The sequence below is a fragment of the Typopeltis vanoorti genome, chromosome 2 (assembly GCF_054136105.1).
Source record: "Typopeltis vanoorti isolate ZY-2024b chromosome 2, IOZ_Tvanoo_1.0, whole genome shotgun sequence".
NCBI classification, from domain to species: domain Eukaryota; kingdom Metazoa; phylum Arthropoda; class Arachnida; order Uropygi; family Thelyphonidae; genus Typopeltis; species Typopeltis vanoorti.
In genome coordinates this window covers 13,399,461-13,417,526 of record NC_143550.1, presented here as the reverse complement: position 1 = coordinate 13,417,526, position 18,066 = coordinate 13,399,461, and the positions used below count along the sequence as shown (strand labels likewise).

Sequence of the window (18,066 nt, the reverse complement as noted above, 5' to 3'; positions counted from 1 at the left end):
CTGACCAGGCATGCAATCAGGAATACATATCCATGCTTGAAGTAGAAAAAGCCATCAAAAGTCTGAAATGTGGAAAGGCAGCCGAAGTAGATGATATTAGACCAGAAATGCTAGAGTATGGAAGTAAAACGTTTTACAGTGGCTACACTGCATAGTTCAGAGGGCCTGGATAGAAGGACGAATTCCAGATGATTGGAGTAGAGCTCTCATAGTACCCATATATAAAAAGGGAAATAAAACTGATTGTGAGAATTACAGAGGTATATCTCTGCTGAGTAATTCCAGTAATTCCTGGTAAGATTTATTCCAGTATACTTGAGAAACAGTTGAGAAGGATTTTGAAGAGAAGCTTGGTGAGGAACAAGCTGGATTCAGGCCAAATGGAGGCTGTCGGGATCAGATATTCACTTTACGACAAATAGTTGAAAAGTCATGGGAATATAACAAAGATCTATATTTAAGTTTTGTAGATCTGGAAAAAGCATATGACAAGGTGCCAAGAGAGAAGCTATTCAAAACGCTGCAGTTATATGGTGTCAATGGGGCATTATATCAAGCAATACTTAGTCTTTATTTGAGTTGTAAGTCAGCAGTTAGAATTGAAGGAAGTACAGGAAGATGGTTTAATGTTAAATCTGGTATGAGACAAGGATGTACATTATCCCCTCTGTTATTCATTATCTATATGGATCACATTATGAAGGAATGTGGTATTAAACCTGATATCAAAATTGGAGATGTTAATGTAAGCTCTTTGCTTTATGCGGATGATGTTATACTTCTAAATAAATCCGCTACAAGTCTGCAAGATTCTCTGACTAAATTGAATAGCTGTTGTAACAGATATGGTATGAAGGTCAACAATAACAAGACAAAGATAATGAAAATAGGCAGATGCATTGAAAATATCAGCTGCATTGGAGAACCTATAGAACAAGTAAAACATTTCAGCTACTTCGGCACGATTTTTAGTGAAGATGGTAAATTAAATATGGAAATAGACAATAGAATCAACAAAGCTGGTATGGTAGGAAGTCAACTTAATAAATTTATATGGAATAAGAGAGAAATTAGTCTGAACATGAATTAGCTGTATACAAGATAGTGTTCAAACCAGTTTTAACTTATGGTTCTGAGAGCTGGGTCAGAAGTAAAACACTTGACCAAAGACTAGTGACCGCAGATATGAGAGTCCTGAGAAAGATTAGAGGCATGAATAGATGGTATTAATGGCAATATCTTATAAAAAAAAACAAGGATATTAGGAAAGAACTTGACATTGTTAGCATCCGGGAATGCATTAGCAGAGCTGATCTCAGGTGGTATGGTTACTTAAACAGAATGGGTGAGGAAAGATTAGCCAAACAAGTGTTCTCTGCCAGGATGGCAGGAAAAAGACCAAGATATAGGTGGATTGATATATTTAAAAGTGCTTTAGAAGATAGATATATAAATATAAGATCTGACAATATTGTAGCTTTGACAGGTAATAGATTGATTTGGCAGAAAATTGTAGGTAGGAAGTTAGTAATGATGTAAGTTTTTCATGTAGTATTATCATATCCTGTACACCCCTTGAAGGTAAATGTCAGGAATCTGATGATGATGATTTTCATACAAAATTTATTACAGCAGTTATGTAGTTTAGTAATGGAATCCTCCAGATTTGTACTAGATTTGTTTAGAAGTACAGGATGTTTCAAAAAGAAATTATTTGATTTCAAATAATTATATTTAATAATGAAAATGTGGGACAGTTACAAAATAAATTACCAAGTATGAAGTAAGACCTAAAGTTTCACTCACCACAATTAATTACCAAAATAAATAAATTACCAAAATGCTCATTTGAAATTCATTTGGTTCGTGGTTGCAGAGATATACAATTTTCAAATCGGGACATTCTTTTTGAAACACCCTGTATAATGCATAAAGTAAAGAACAGAGATTAACATCTCCAGTTTTGATATTAGGTTTAATACCATTTTCCTTCATAATGCTGTCTATATAGATGATGAATAGCAGTGGAGACAATGTACACCCTTTTCTCACCCCTGATTTAACATCAAACCATCTTCTTGTACTTCCATCAATTTTAACTTCTAACTTACAACTCGAATATAGACTATGTATTGCTTGAAATAATATCCCATTTACACTATATAACCATAGTGTTTTGAACAGCTTTCCTCTTGACACTTTGTTTTATGCCTTTTCCAGATCTACAAAATTGAAATACAAATCCTTGTTATATTTCTGTGATTTCACTACTACTTCAAGTGAAAATTTTATTCTGATGACCTCCATTTGACCTCAGTCCAGCTTGTTCTTCTCTAAGTGTTCTTAGAGTATACTTACATAATTCTCACCAGGAGCACTCATCAGGGAAATTTCTCTCTAATTCTCATATTGTTTTATTTCCCTTTTTATAAACTCTGAGAGAGCTCTACTCCAGTCATCTGGAATTCAACCTTCTGACCAGTCCTTTTGAATTATACAGTGTAGTCACTGTAAAACGTTTATCTCCATACTTTTCTATATACCTTCATTGAATAATTAAATTCTAAAATAATGTTTCTAAGTCGTTCTATATTTCAAAAATGTTCTAATTTTTTAAAAATTAATTTATATATATATATATATATATATTTTAATCATCTTTTTAACTGGTCCAGAAGGCACTTTAGGCCTCCAATAAGGCAGTTGGTGGCCTCACACCTAGTGAATTTCATCTATCACCTAAAATCTATTCAATATTTTCTTTACTGACTATATAAAGTTCAGTACTGTATGAATATCTCATAATTTGAATATTTGCAGATAAAATATAATAAATGAAAACATTGATGGTATATTTACTATTTTAGTAAATAGTAAATATACCATCACAAATCTTAAAAAGAAGTGATTTGGTTTAATATAGGTTGTGCAGAAGAAATGATGGCCAGTTTGTGGACTTATGACCTGAGTTTGGATGGAATGATTTGTACACTGCTGATGGACTGCACTTAAATGGATCGGAGTTAGGTGTCTTGAGAGAGCTTTATTCACTGAGAGTATGGAAGCACAAAGTGAGAAAAATGAAAGCATAGGCAGATGCAGACGAGTGTATGTGAAGGTGCCTATGAAGTGAATGAGTGTGTGAATGAACAAAAAATGAAGAATCTAGTCTTTTAGACAAAGTATCGAATGGGATAGTCAGTTCAGAATGTAAAGGTTGTTGGGGGCTTAAGGGGATGTTACAGTTTCTGATTACTAATGCTAAAAGGATCAGGAATAAGTGGGAAGAGTTTTTGGCATTGGTTAATGCTACTTTGCCAAAAGTTATAGGTATTAGTGAGAGTTGGCTAACAGCAGATGACAGCTACACGGATAGAATGTGATGGATTTAGTATTTTCAGGGAGGATAGAGTAGGCAGGATGGGGATGGGGGTACTGCTGATAATAGCAGATGAATTGCAGCCAATAAGATTAGGAGTCAGTCAGTCAGGCAGATGGAAGATCTTTTGAGTCAGTTTGGTGTGAGATCAAGGCCAATAGGACAAAATATAAAACTGGTTGCTACTGTAGGCCAAGGATGATGGGAAAGATATGCATCAGCAGATTAGTATGAATACATGTGAAGTAATTATTATGGGAGACTTCAACTTCAGAGCCATAGATTGGAAGGAGGAAAGATCACATGGCAGGAAGGAAATGGAAATTCTACACTTACTGAGAGATAATTACTTGAAACAGAATGTGATGGATGGGACTTTGGGTATGAGAGTGTTGAGTCTTGTTATAGTGTCAGAAGACCTGTCCATAACTAAGGTGGCTACATTGCCTCCAGATAGGGAAGGTTGTCATGTCGCTTGACTTGTGCAGGTAGCACAATGTGGAAAGTGAAGGGGGTATATGTGGAACTATAAGGCAGGTAATTATGATATGCTTAGGAGGCAGCTTGAAGAAGTACCATGACATAAAGATCTGCAAGGGAAGGATGTTCAGAGTGCATGGAGGATAGCCAAGGGATATCTGAAGGAAGCAGCACACTATATACTCAAGATCAGGAGGGTAAATTGGTAGGAGTCAGATGGATGAGTAGTATCATTAAGCATGAGCTGCAAAAAAACAAAATGTTGTAGAGGATATATAAGGAGAAAGATGCTGAGCTAACCCATGAACAGTGTAAGGATCATGCAAGAAAGGTGACCAGCATGGTAACAGGCAAAAGGAAATCCCAAACAGTTTTTTCATTATGTGGCAATTAGGAGGAAGAATGACTATGAAAGGATAACTTTAATAAGTGCAGATGGTAGAGAGGTAACAGAGGTAGACTAAATTGTTATACTACTGAGTGATAATTTTTGCAAGGGGAGCATCATCAAAGTGAAGACATTATTATGACAGATGTGACTGGGACTGATGCGAGAACATAGGTTGATGAATTGGAAGTACTTAGGATATTGCAAAATCTGAATGCCAATACAGCTGTGGGATTGAATGGGATATCGGCTCATTTTAAGAGAATGTTCAGCAGAACTGACGATGCCTTTGACTACATTAATTTAAGTCTCAACTCTGCAAAGTCCCACGGGAGTGGAAGGAGGGCAAAATAATTCCTTTGCATAAAGGAGGATCTAAGTCTGTGGTAGCAAATTATAGACCCAACAGTATTTCAGGATTGGTGGTAAAAATACTGGAAAAGTTGATCAAAAAGAGAATTCAGGAATGGGTGGATAAGAATATGATACACTGTGATGGACGGCATGGCTTTGTGAAGGGTAGATCATGCCTTAATAATCTATTAACTTTATATAATAGGGTGGCAGCTGAGTCGGATTAAGGGAGTGGCTACACAATGATATTACTTGATTTTGCAAAGGCATTTGACAGGATATCACATGGAATTAATATGCAAACTGCAACAAATATAAGAAACTGGGGAAGTATAAGAAACTGGTGACATGGATAAAAGGGTGGCTGATGGACAGATACCAAAAAGTAGTATATGAACTAGCAGAATCTAGAAGGTAGGTGACTAGTGGTGTGCTGCAGGATCACTCTGTGCTTGGATCATATAGGAAATAATTCAAAGGAAGATATTCAGTTGTTTGCTAATGATGCAAAGTTAAGTTAGGGTAATAGTTAATCATGGTGATGTAGAGAGCTTGCAGGATGATTCGAATAGGCTGACAGCATGGACAAAATATAATGGATGTTAATTTAATGTGAAAAGTGTAAAAGTATGCATTTTAGGATACAAAGATTACAAGCTGTATACCACATTGAGGGAATTGTATACTCCAGAAAATTGATGAAGCCAGGAATTTGGGGGTTGTAGTAGATAGAAAGTTGAAGATTAGAGGGCATATTGTTAAAGTAGCCAGAGTAGCTCACTTTGTTATTAAACAACACACCAACAAGCAGAGATAAGGGAGTTACAATTTCTCTTTATTAAACCTTGATATGACCATATCTAGATTATTGTGCTTAGGTCTTAGCTGCCTGGGTTTCTTGGGGACGAGGAATTGGTGGAGAGGATCTAGAGGTGAGTGGTCTGCAGAGTGCTCCTTATGAGGATAGACTTAGGGTTTGTGGAATGCAAAAGTTGGTTGATAGGCAACAAAAAAAAGAGGAGGAGGATATGATAGAAATATTTAAGTTACTAAAAGGATTTTATAGGATTGATGCATGGGAAATATTTCAATACTTGGCTAGCGGGATCAGAACAAGAGGTCATCCCTGAAAGTTAGGTAAGAGTGCGGTTAGCTAGGGTGTGAGGACTAGATTTTTCTCATGGAGAGTGGTGAATAAATGGAATCAATTGTCTGAGTCAGTTGTAAGTGCTTTGTCTGTTAATGGTTTCAAGAAGAGGTACAATAGATATTGTGTTATAGTTTGGGTCTCCAACAATGAGTCTTAAGACTCCATGGAGGTGCCCATGCAATAACAATATAAAAATATGAATAATAATTTCATAATTCCTTTGTTTTTCAAAATGCTATCATATTTCTCCTTCGTTGGAGACTTGTTCCAAAGCATATAACTCTATATAATACATACACTGGAACCATTCCATTACATAGATAGATTTCTTTAGATCTTAGCAGTTCATTTTGAAAAATTTACAGTGCAAAATTTCAAAAATGGTAAATCAATATAGCAGAATCTTAAATTTCTTTTAACATTTAACTGCTTTAATGTATTTCAGTGATACCATACAATATAAAATTTTTCATAAATATGAATAAATCAGATAATTTTGCATTATTTCTTGACTCTCTCCACTTCTGATATAACAGAGATCCAGTTAAACTGCATTTCTTATAGCTTTCTCTAGGAACTTTGCTCACTCTGTATGATATTACACTAAATTAAATTCCCATAATGTAATAAAAAATTTCATATAATACTTGAAAATACTCTAAAAAAATAATGTTGGAAGTTTATTTTCCACTTGGTTAGACTATAATAAATTTTGTTTAATCCTTTATCCAAGCATAAGCAAACAAAGTTTGCGCCTGAAGTATCTTCAGGACTGAGGTAACTCGTAGTAAAGGTGGACCAAGCTCTCATCACTCTTTGTCTCAGTATCTCCCATAATGCAAAGCACATCTCTTTGCAGGCATGTATAATGCTATATATTAAGGGAAAGGCCACTACCCAGACTGGTTTCAACCTTTATTGAGGTCTTGTGAGTGGGAGTCAGACCCAGTAGTGGTGATACTAAGGAAGAAGCAATGGAGAGGTCATATTTACTTATACGAGTTGCCAAAAGGTGTACCACCTTATTATTAAATTACTTTGGATTTAGAGAAAGATGTTAAAAGTTTATTTTCCACTTGGTTAGACTATAATAAATTTAGTTTAATTCTTTATCCAAGTGTGAGCAAACAAAGTTTGTGCCTGAAGTATCTTCAGGACTGAGGCAAATAAATCTACAGATTTATTTATTAATAAATTGGTTACTAATTAGGAAAAAAATAATTATTTTATTTTTATTTTGTATAGGCAGCATCCCCACTTAAAATTTCACCGGCCACCACTGTTATAAACCCTAAAGATGTTACAGATATTACATTTTTCCCAATTGATCTATTATTGTCAGGTCTCTGATTTGATCAGCTCTTATGTTTCCTGATTGTAAAATCTTGTATAGAAAGAATTTTGTATAAAATTCTTATATACTGATTTTACTTGAGAAAGAAAGTCAATCAGAAATACTTATAGTTAAATGAACAAATTTTCATGAGTGTTTTATGTGATCTGGAAAATTATTAGAATGAATTTTGCTAAATTATTTAACCATCAATATGTAATCTGTAAAATTGCTAGTATGAATTGCTAAATTTGACTGCCAATATTGTACAAACAAAGAGATAGCCCAGACAGAATTAGAATGTAGATCTGAGGCTATTGCCAGGTGCGAAGGTCAGCAAGTTACAGGGTTTTCCCACCATGACTCAGCGATTTTCTTAGGGGGGAAAGTGCCCCCTGGTAGAACATCTGGGGAACTCAATTTAAAGAAGTTCCAAGGCCGTCAAGAGAGAATAAAAGGGGGGCAGGCGCTCTGCTCTGGGTTCCTTTTGACTTGGTTCTTTTTGGCTTAGCTCTGCTCTGGTGTCTCACTGTTCCTGACCTGTTCCGGTGTTGCATCGAAGAAGGTTCCAATATCTAGCCATTCCAAGGATGGGAAAATATATCCCACTAGCAAGGTTTCGACGATGATAGGAGATATGTAACAGCGGCATCAGCCTGTTCCAGAAAGGCCTGTCGTGAAGTTCCTTAAGCAATCTCTAGGAATGCTGTATCATCATTGCTGTGGAATAATGTCTGCTTGCAGTTCTAACGGGATAGAAGAAGGGTATATTCGTGATCTCTAGGATTATGAATGCTGAACTGGCTGAAATGTATCAAGTAAGATTTATGTAGAACTGTTATGGATTTTGAACCTTAGAGCAGGGAACGTTGATTTATAGTTGCTAGCATAATGCTAAGTTGTGAAGTCAGAAAACCGTGCTTCTTAAATATTGTGAAATAATTGTTTAAGAATTCTAAGCATTTGTTAATGTAAAAAGGTCATTGTTAAGAGTTAAGGGTTAATGATTGAAGGAGACGCTGAATGCAAAGTTTAATTACGCATAATTCTGATATTGGTCTAAGTTAAATTGTTTTTAAGTGTGCATAAAACTAACCACATGTCGATGTATATGTGGACGTAAATAATTGTCATTATCTCTAAGCCAAAGGCTAGAAGTACTGATCTAAGTAAGTTGAGAACCAGACACGTGCATTGCTTTGTTACTTGGAAGAATTGATAAGAGCCTGATAAAAATTTGATATGTGTGAAATCTTTTCTTTTTTTAAATTGTAATTACCATGTCTAGTATGAATAAATTGTTTTGTTTGTAAATAACTTATCTGATTTCGACTTCCCAATGCACTTCTCATAATAAAAGATAGAACCCGTGTGTGTCCTTGAAGTAAAAGTAGCCATGACTGACTAAATTTAAGTTTCAAACGTTGCTTGAATTAGAGCTGAATTTTTTGAGATATTTCTGTGTTCTGCTGAGCATTTCTCTTACATGTATAGGAAAGACAAACAATTCCTTGCATGATCTTTGATGGCGAAGTCATCAAAGATCATGCAAGGAATTTTTTTGCATTTCGAAGTCATCGAAATACAAATAAATTTTTAAAAATCAGTGTTAGAGAAAGCCAGCTAGTTAGACAAAGGAATTGGCTCCAGCCAGAGGCAATTTCTAAATCTAAACTACACACACACACACGTGAAAGTAGCATAGTTACGACCTTGAGAGGGCGGAATTAAATTGTAGACCAAAGGATTAAAAGATGATAAGACTATTTCAAGCAACGATATCACGACTCGGAGTTACGAATGACAAGAGATTAAGTTAAAGAAGTAAAGTTAGGGAATAACATAGATATTTCGAATCAAGAGTATACAAATAAAAAAAATTAAAGAACATTAAAAAAATTAAATTATTTTTACACTGACATTTTTGGCTTAGAAACTTGTTTTGCTAATCTTTCATCTCTGTTTAAAAGATTAGATGTACACATTCTGGGTTATATCTGTAGTTTCTTATCTTTGGACATGTGTTTTATATCTATCCCACCTCTGATCCATTTGTCAAATTTGGTTTTCAATATTACCTTTTCATACAGTTATTTTGCACTGTCCTCGTTGGCTGAGTGGTTAGTGTATCTGCTCTCCAACCAAGAGGCTGTGGATTCGAATCCCCACCCCGATAGGCATGGATGTTTGTGATTGTCCTACTAACCAATTACCATATGTACTGCTATGATCGTGTGTACTGATGCAGTATGACTCTTGATGTCTTTGTGCCATAAAAAAATAAAATGATAAAATAAAAAAAAATTATAAAAACAGGCTAAAAACTCATGTAATTATTATTTACTTATAGGAGTAACATGGGAATTTTCCCAGAAATAATACTTTTTATAACATAATTGCAGAAATAGTCTTAGTTTTTACTACTCTTAAGAATGGGGGCAAAAACTTGTCACAAGGCAGTGTCTAAAGCTCATTGTTACTACTGAGGAGAGTGTTTGTCCTGATGAACAAAAGTACTGCTGCAGTGATGATGATAATTTATCTGAGGATAAGTTGACATTAAAAATATCTTGATTAAAAGAAATTATTATTAAATTGACCAGATAATTGTTAAAAGTGGAAAAATGTTTGACTAAGCTTAGACAGGATAAGAAAAAGGATCATAACAAGAACAGGCAGGAAAGTACTGAACTTGGTAATCATAATATTAATAACAAGGTAAGTCGATTAAAATCTAAGAAAAAAAGAGGTGATATGGTATGGTGAACTCAATCTTAAAATTTGTGCATGCTGAGGGAGTCAACACTTCTAGTTTCCCAGGGGCGAAAATTAAAAATATGACAAAGTAACTGAAAACTAAAAAAGAAAAGTTAAAGAGATGGTAGTTGGTAGGTACTAATAATTTAAGTAGTGACAAATATAGTATGAGAGAAGATATGAAAGGTCTGTTGGAAGAAGCGAGAAAGAAATGTGAGAGAGTATGAATTGTAGAATTGCTACCCAGATATGACAGTACTGAGTTAAGGAGGAGGGCGATGATAACAAATGATTTCATGCACAGGCTCTGTAGAAGAAATGGATGAGAGTTCTTAGATGCGTGGAGTATGTTTGATGGCAGAAAATACTTGTATAAGAGGGATGGCCTGCACTTGAATTCATTTGTCATCAGGAGCCGGGAGAAATTACTTCTTGTTTTGAGACCTGATGCAGAGAGTCAGGGAAACTAGATCAAGGGAGGAATGGGACAAATGTGTGAAAGTTTAGCTATGGTATGCAAATATGATAAAGATATGAATGTCTTCAAACTGTATGTGGCAAATGGGTGGAAAAAAATGCTTTGGGTTCGGACCGTTTAAGCATGTCTGGGGAAGGAAAAGAGTGAATTCTAGAACAAGATCAAATAGATTGCATATCTAATTATAAGAATAGGCTAGGTGGTAATTTATTATGTCTATACACAAATGCCAGGAGCATCAAAAACAAAGGGGTTGAGATCGTTGCTTATTGAATATGGTGTGCTCTAAGATTGTTGGCATTAGTGAAACCTAGCTATCAGAATCAGATATGGTAAGTGGGATTGAGTGTAATGAGTATACTATTTTTAGGAATGACAGAAGAGATTGGAGAGGAGGTACTACTGATGATATCAGATGACTTAACGATAGAAACACGAGAAAATAATGATGGCAACAATATCCCTTGTAGCGGTGAGTTTGAGTCTATCTGGTGTGAAGTGGAGGTTAACAGAATGAAATATATGGTGGGTGTTGCTACAGACCTGGTGGCTCAGTTGCAGAGGACGAAGAAATGCATTGCCAATTTAGCCTTATGGGTACCAAACAAGTGATCATTATTGGGTGACTTTAATTTTTTAAATATTGATTGGGTAGAAGAGAAATCTCATGATAAGAAAGAAGAGGAATTTATTGAATTGTTATGAGACAACTTTCTCAAGCAGCATGTAAAAGAAGGAAATTGAGGTCAAAAAGTGTTGGATTTGCTCATAGCATCAGAAGGGATCTCTGTTAAGAATATGGCTATTTTACCACCAATTGGTGACTGTGATCATGCTGTGCTTTCTTGGAAAGTATTGATTGTATTGATGCTCTGATTAAAACAGATTACATGCTGAACTACAAAGCTGGAAATTACGATGAACTTGGGAGAATACTATCTTTTGATCCCATAGTATCAGTTACTGAATGGGAAAGATGTCAGCAGTGCATGAGAATCTTTGAAAATGTGCACTTTGGCATGATTAGAGTTCCAGCAGCATTATAATATGCTGCTGGAACTACTACAAGAAACTGAAGCAGCAAGGGATTTTGGCCTATTGGTGGATAGGAATTTGAAGTTCAAAGATTACATAGCAAAAGTTGCAAATGCAACTCAGAGGATAATTGCTATGTTGAAGCAAACCTTGACATGTAAGGATAAAGAAGTAGTTTTGCCTCTTTATAAGACTTAGATACCACACCTAGATTATTGTGCACAGATTTGGTCTCCCAGGTTCCAAGGGGATAAAGAAGCTGTGGAAAAGGTGCAGAGAAGAGTTAAAGATTATATCCAGATTATGGGATTTAGTTTATGAGGACAGATTGCAAATATGTGGTTTGCAGGCTCTGGTTAACAGGAGAAAGAGGGGTGATATGATGGAGGTCTATAAACTTTTATAAAATTTTGAATGAGTGCTATAGGATATCATCTGATGAAATTTTTCTTTATATGGAAAGTGGGGAAAGAACTCGGGGGCATCCATGGAAGTAAGTTTGTTCACAGTCAAGAAAGGGGTAAGAACTAGGTTTTTCTCCCAGACAGCAGTGAGTGAGTGAGTGGAATAGTCTCCCTCGATGAGTCCTTGACTCCCGGAGGTCTCAGGTAATAATAAATAAATAAATAAAATTAAATAAAATCACAGTTATTTTGTTGTTTTGGCCAATTTTCTCTTGTTCCATGTACATTTATTTGACTGTCTTCTCACCATATTGTTCTGATTTATCCCATTATCTGTTTCCATGCATTATTTAATTTGCCCTTTTCAGTGAAAATTGTACCTAAATAACTGAGATGTGTTGTCTGATCTGTAGGCATAGTACAGAATGCAGCTAATGTTTTCTGCTTATTCCTGTTTTTGTAATTGTATTCTGTTGCTAATTTCCTACCAATTTGCCAGTGCAATTATTTAGTTTTGTTAGTCTTCAAGACTTTTTAATCCTTTTATGTCCTTTCTCTTGAATATCAGGTTTTTTACCATTTTATTCAACACATTCATGCTGGAGTGTCTTGCATGTTGCCCGTCAAGTGGGAACTAACTAGCTTGACTATATGCCATGTTCCTTTTGCATATAGTAGGCACAGTTTTACAAATTTCTTAATGTATATTGCATGCTAGTTGCAATTTTTTCATTAGAATTTTATTTGTATTAATTTTATAATATCTGCAAGCAGATATTATAAAAGTTTTTTTAATGGTATAGAAAATTTCTAATGTAATGCTGTCTTATTTCAAGTCATAAAAAAAAAAATGCTTTAGTAAATTTGCATTACATAAATTGGTTGGTTTCTGCAACAAGTGAAGTAATGTATTGAATACCTATCAAGATTTCACTTTTATATCTTCTAAATTATCTACAGAAATAACCAAAAAAAGCAAAGGCAGTCATTAAAATCAGTCTTCCTTTTCTCTTTTAACTCTAGCATTATTGAGGTTGCATGACATACACTGCCAGTGGCGCACTCAGGATTTAATCTTGGAGGGGGCCGAACACTCAGGATTTAATCTTTTTTTTTGGGGGGGGGCGAGTTGAGTAGACGATTTGAGAATACACACCACGCATTGCACAACATGACATATGACTGAGCATCTGCAGTGATCGCTAATTCATAAGTAGTATAGAAATAGAAGACAGGACACAACATAAATAAAAAAAAAAAAAGGAATTTTAATTAGGAAACGATTTTTGGAAAATTTTCCAGTGTTTTTTTCTTTTTCTTTTGGAGGGGGCCAGGGCCCCCTTGGCCTCCTCCCTTGGTGCGCCACTGTACACTGCCATTATGAACTGCTGTGACATATTTTCTGCATCTAAAGTTTTTAAATACATTTGACTATAACAGAGGTTGCTCACCATAGCAAACTACTGAATAAATCTAGACCAAGCCTTACAGATATGGTGAAGTGGTACAATATTATGGCAAAAGTAACTGTAGCCAACTGTCTACTTAATGAACCTGTCTTGTGATCCCTGTGGGTTTGCTCTAGTAAGAGCTATCGAAAGTTTATTTTTCACTTGGTTAGACTATAATAAATTTATAGTTTAATCCTTTATCCAAGTGCGAGCAAACAAAGTTTGCACCTGAAAGTATCTTCAGGACTGGGGTAAGGTAGTACAACACCGGGCAACTTGTTGCAAAGGTGGAGCAAGCTAACATCAATCCTATCTCAGTATCTCCCATAATGCAAAACACATCTCCTTGCAGATATGTATAATGTTGTGCATTAAGGGAAGGGCCACTACCCAGACTAGTTTCGACCTTTATTGAGGTCTCTTCAGTGGGAGCCAGGCCCAAGTGGAGATACTAGGCAGAAGCATTAGCAAGGTCATCTCTACCTATAGGAGTTGCCAAACGGTGTGCCACCTTTTTATTAAAAATTACTCTGGATTTAGAGAAAGATGTTGAAAGTTTATTTTTCACTTGGTTAGACTATAATAAATTTAGTTTAATCTTTTATCTAAGTGTGAGCAAACAAAGTTTGCACCTGAAAGTATCTTCAGGACTGGGGTAAGGTAGTACAACACCAGGCAACTCGTTGCAAAGGTGGAGCAAGCCAGTCCTGAAGATACTTTCGGGTGCAAACTTTGTTTGCTCACACTTGGATAAAGGATTAAACTAAATTTATTATAGTCTAACCAAGGGAAAAATAAACTTTCATCATCTTTCTCTAAATCCAGAGTAATTTAATAAAAAGGTGGCACACCGTTTGGCAACTCCTATAGGTAGAGATGACCTTGCTAATGCTTCTGTCTGGTATCTCCACTTGGGCCTGGCTCCCACTGAAGAGACCTCAATAAAGGTCGAAACTAGTCTGGTTAGTGGCCCTTCCCTTAATGCATAACATTATACATATCCGCAAGGAGATGTGTTTTGCATTATGGGAGATACTGAGATAGGATTGATGTTAGCTTGCTCCACCTTTGCAACAAGTTGCCCGGTGTTGCACTACCTTACCCCAGTCCTGAAGATACTTTCAGGCGCAAACTTTGTTTGCTCACACTTGGATAAAGGATTAAATTAAATTTATTTTAGTAAGAGCTATGTTAATAAAAAAAGTGCTTTGAGAAAGTGGGAGGAGGATTCAGATTTGTTGAGAAATTTTGCATGTATTTTTTTTAATTATCAGCTCATTAAACTTGCAATTTTATATACATTGTGAATATAAATGTTAAACTGAAGGGTACAGTTTTCACTCTTATATCTGCTACAGTCATTGAAAATATATTCAAACATTGTGTAAAAAACACACACCACAGTAATTGCTATTTTATTAAATAATGGTATACTTTATTTGATTTTATTTGCAAAAGAAAATACAAAATCTTGTAAGATGACATCTTAGTCTCGTTACTGCTTGCTCTTATAGTGCTAATGTGATGCAGCCATGCTCATTTGTTTGTGTATTGGTCTGTGGCTGCTTTCATATCATATGCACAGTTGGCTGTATGTTTCAATCTCGTTGCTGCTTGCACTTATAGTGCTAACTTGCCAGCACTTTTTGAGTGCTACATTTTTTTTTTGTGTTGCAAGTATCATTTGTTTACACCAGTGAATATTGGTACATATTTGTATTCACATTTTAATAGCATGAAAGTTTTTTTGGAGAGAGGACCTATCAATTTTGATCAAAAGTTTTATTTATTTTTTCTTGTAATTATCAGTATGTGCCCATCATGTCAAAACAAAGGAAGAAGAGATTATTGATTACTTTGTTATTTTATTAAATCGCAAACCATTGTGCTCATTATGCAGTTACAATATAGTGCATTATACAGTGATATTTTGTTAATTAAAATGAGTAAATTTTGTTTTCTTTGTTATATGTAAGTTCATGATATCCTCAATTTTACCTCTTGGTCTGTGAAACCTAAAGTACTTTATATCCAATCCTTCTCAGAAAAAGTTTACCAGACCCTGCCATAATTGAAATAATGCTTTCCTAACAAAGCAATATTCTTTTGAACTTTTTTTAAATTCACACTCATCAGTTTTTGTCACTGTGTGTCTGCATGTTATTATTTAAGATTCAAGCTATGTCACCAGTTGAACTATCATAGGATCATGTTTTGAATTCTGTGTATAAAATATAATCAATAACATTACTGAGATAATATTTCCTTTTTTCTTTTTTTTTAAACTGATATATCACTAAATTTGAAATTAAAAGGTGGATGATTATGTGAAATTTTACTTACTAGTAGTTTTTACAATGGTAAACCATTTAATTCTCATAGGTTCTTTGGAGGTTGGGAGAAACAAAATCTCAAAGGATACACTGTAAACTTGATATGATAGATAGAAAGTTGTAGTTATGCTATTAAGTGCCATATGAGGGTATTTATTCATGAGGACAAGTCCAGGGATAAAAATGTTTATGTATTCTAAATTTACTGTGGTAAATTTTGCACTATATTAAATTTTTTTTTTTTTTTTTTTTTTTTGTGGAGGGTGGGGGGTTCTTGCTGATTTGCTATAGTGATCATCTGCTGTATTAAAGTATACTGTGTTTATAGAAATAAATGCATATTTTATAAATTTTTTTATTTGACTTTCTTTCCAGAAAATTCCTCCTGAAAATTATTCGCAGATATTTAAACATTCCATGGAATATGAAATATTTTCTGGTATATTGCATATCCTTACTGAATTCTTTGTGAGGTAGGTGTGTTTATAGAAGTTGGACATTTCTTACATTCTTTTCTTGACAGGTTTTGTAAATATTGCTAAAATTGTCAAAGTTTCAATTTCTGTGTAATTTGCACACACAATATACATGTCAAATCTGACATCTTATGAGAGAGAGAGAATGTCAGACTTGGAATCCATTCTTTATGATCTACTCTGACTTGAAATTTCCTTAGCCACAGGTCTTCATTTACTGTCTTTATCACACCCCAAATCCTCATAACCTCTGCCCACTCAGAGATTATTTATCTCTGAAGATTGATTTTTCCTCAAGGGCTCACTTTAGTGAGTACGGGCATGGCAAACCCGAGGTACCTGATGCTGGACCATGCCTTACTTCATGTAATATACATCTGTTATATTATCTGTAGACTGGTCCCTCTCCTTTTTTTTTTCTTTCCTTCTTTCTTTTCTTCTTGCTACCTTCCCCCCAATGCTATTAGAGTATTTGAGGGCTAGGGGTGAATCTTTCCTATTTTGCTATTTCATCTTATGTGGAAAGGGCCTCTGCAACCCTACCACTTTCTTCTTGCAGTGACTTCACTCCAAAATGCTACTATGATTGTGCCTAATAACGCATCTCATGCTGCATCGGCTGTCGCGCAGAATAATCAGAGCCGCGTTCAGGGCTTAGGCAGAGGGTCCTGCTCGAGAAGTATATTACAGTCTCCATCAAAAGTTAGTGATACCATGAATGGGCAACACATAATGTATAAGATTAATCTTAGAAAGGAATTTTACATAGGTACATGGAATGTCCGGGGTTTACAGATAGGTACTCTTGAGATTGTCTGTAAAGAGATGGATAGGTATAAAATTAACATCTTGGGAATTACAGAGACCAGATGGAATGGAGAAGGTCACTTCAAAAGACAGGATGGTAAGCTAGTTATTTACTCAGGTGGTGACTCAAAACATCATGGGGTAGCTGTGATACTGAAGACAACTCAGGCAAGAAGCCTTCTTGGTTATAACCCCATTAATAATAGGATACTCTACATTAGACTTAAGGCTCAGCCTACTAATGTATCAATTGTGGTAGTTTATGCACCCCCACACGGATAGGCCTGAAGAAGAGAGTGAAGAATTCTATGAAAACTTACAAACTGTTTTGGACTGCCTACCAAGGAGAGACATACTGTACATCTTAGGAGACTTAAATGCAAAAGTGGGAAAGAGTATGAGAGTCAGTCCGGAGTGTGGCATGTTTGATCTGGGTGAACGTAACTCCCACGGTGAAAGATTGTTGGAATTTGCCCGTGCTAACAGATTAGTTATTACCAATACCTGCTTCCAGAAACATCCACGACGGACCTATACTTGGACATCCAACATTGATAGGTCAAGGCACCAGATTGATTACATCCTGGCTCTCCAGCGGTGGAAGACAAGCATCTCTGATGTGCATACTTGTCCTGGAGCAGATTGTGGTACAGACCATCAGCTGGTAAGAGCCAAAGTAAGACTAAGACTCCGAAAACTTCCAGGTCAGGCACATTCCACTAGATTGGATGTTAGAGTAATTCCTAGTGGATTCACAGAAGAAACATCAACTCGGCTGGATGATTTTTTGGAGACCAATGAGGAAATCTCACCAGAAATGCTTTGGGAAGGAGTCAAGATGATAATACAGGATACAGCGAAGACGTATCTCGGCCCAATAAGAAAACCAAGAGACCCATGGATATCAGATTCAACATGGAAACTTCAAAAGAAGGCGGTTGGAAAAACAAAGAGACACAGGGACCGAAGAATACAAGAGATTACATAGAGAAATCAGAAGAGCCAGCAAGCAGGATAAGGAAAAGTTCTATACTAATAAATGTGAAGAAATAGAGTTCCAGATGAGAAGGCATAATTATAAAAGGATGTTTTATTTAGTTCATGACTTAAAGCACAAGTTCAAGCCTAAATTGAATGTCATCAAAGACAGAAATGGATCATTACTAACAGAAGAGTTGGAAATCAAAAACAGATGGAAAGAATACTGTGAGGAACTGTACAGCAGAGTGGATAAAGAAATT

The 18,066-nt window shown here is 35.5% G+C and overlaps 1 protein-coding gene across 1 annotated transcript in view; it reads left to right on the top strand.

The window, feature by feature from the left end:
• spag (RNA polymerase II-associated protein spaghetti) overlaps positions 1-18,066 on the top strand; it is a 118,608-nt gene that overhangs the window by 78,731 nt on the left and 21,811 nt on the right. Inside the window, exon 8 of the mRNA XM_090403619.1 lies at positions 15,918-16,015. Coding sequence (XP_090259745.1) covers positions 15,918-16,015 — 98 coding nt within the window. The remainder of the gene's footprint in view (positions 1-15,917; positions 16,016-18,066) is intronic.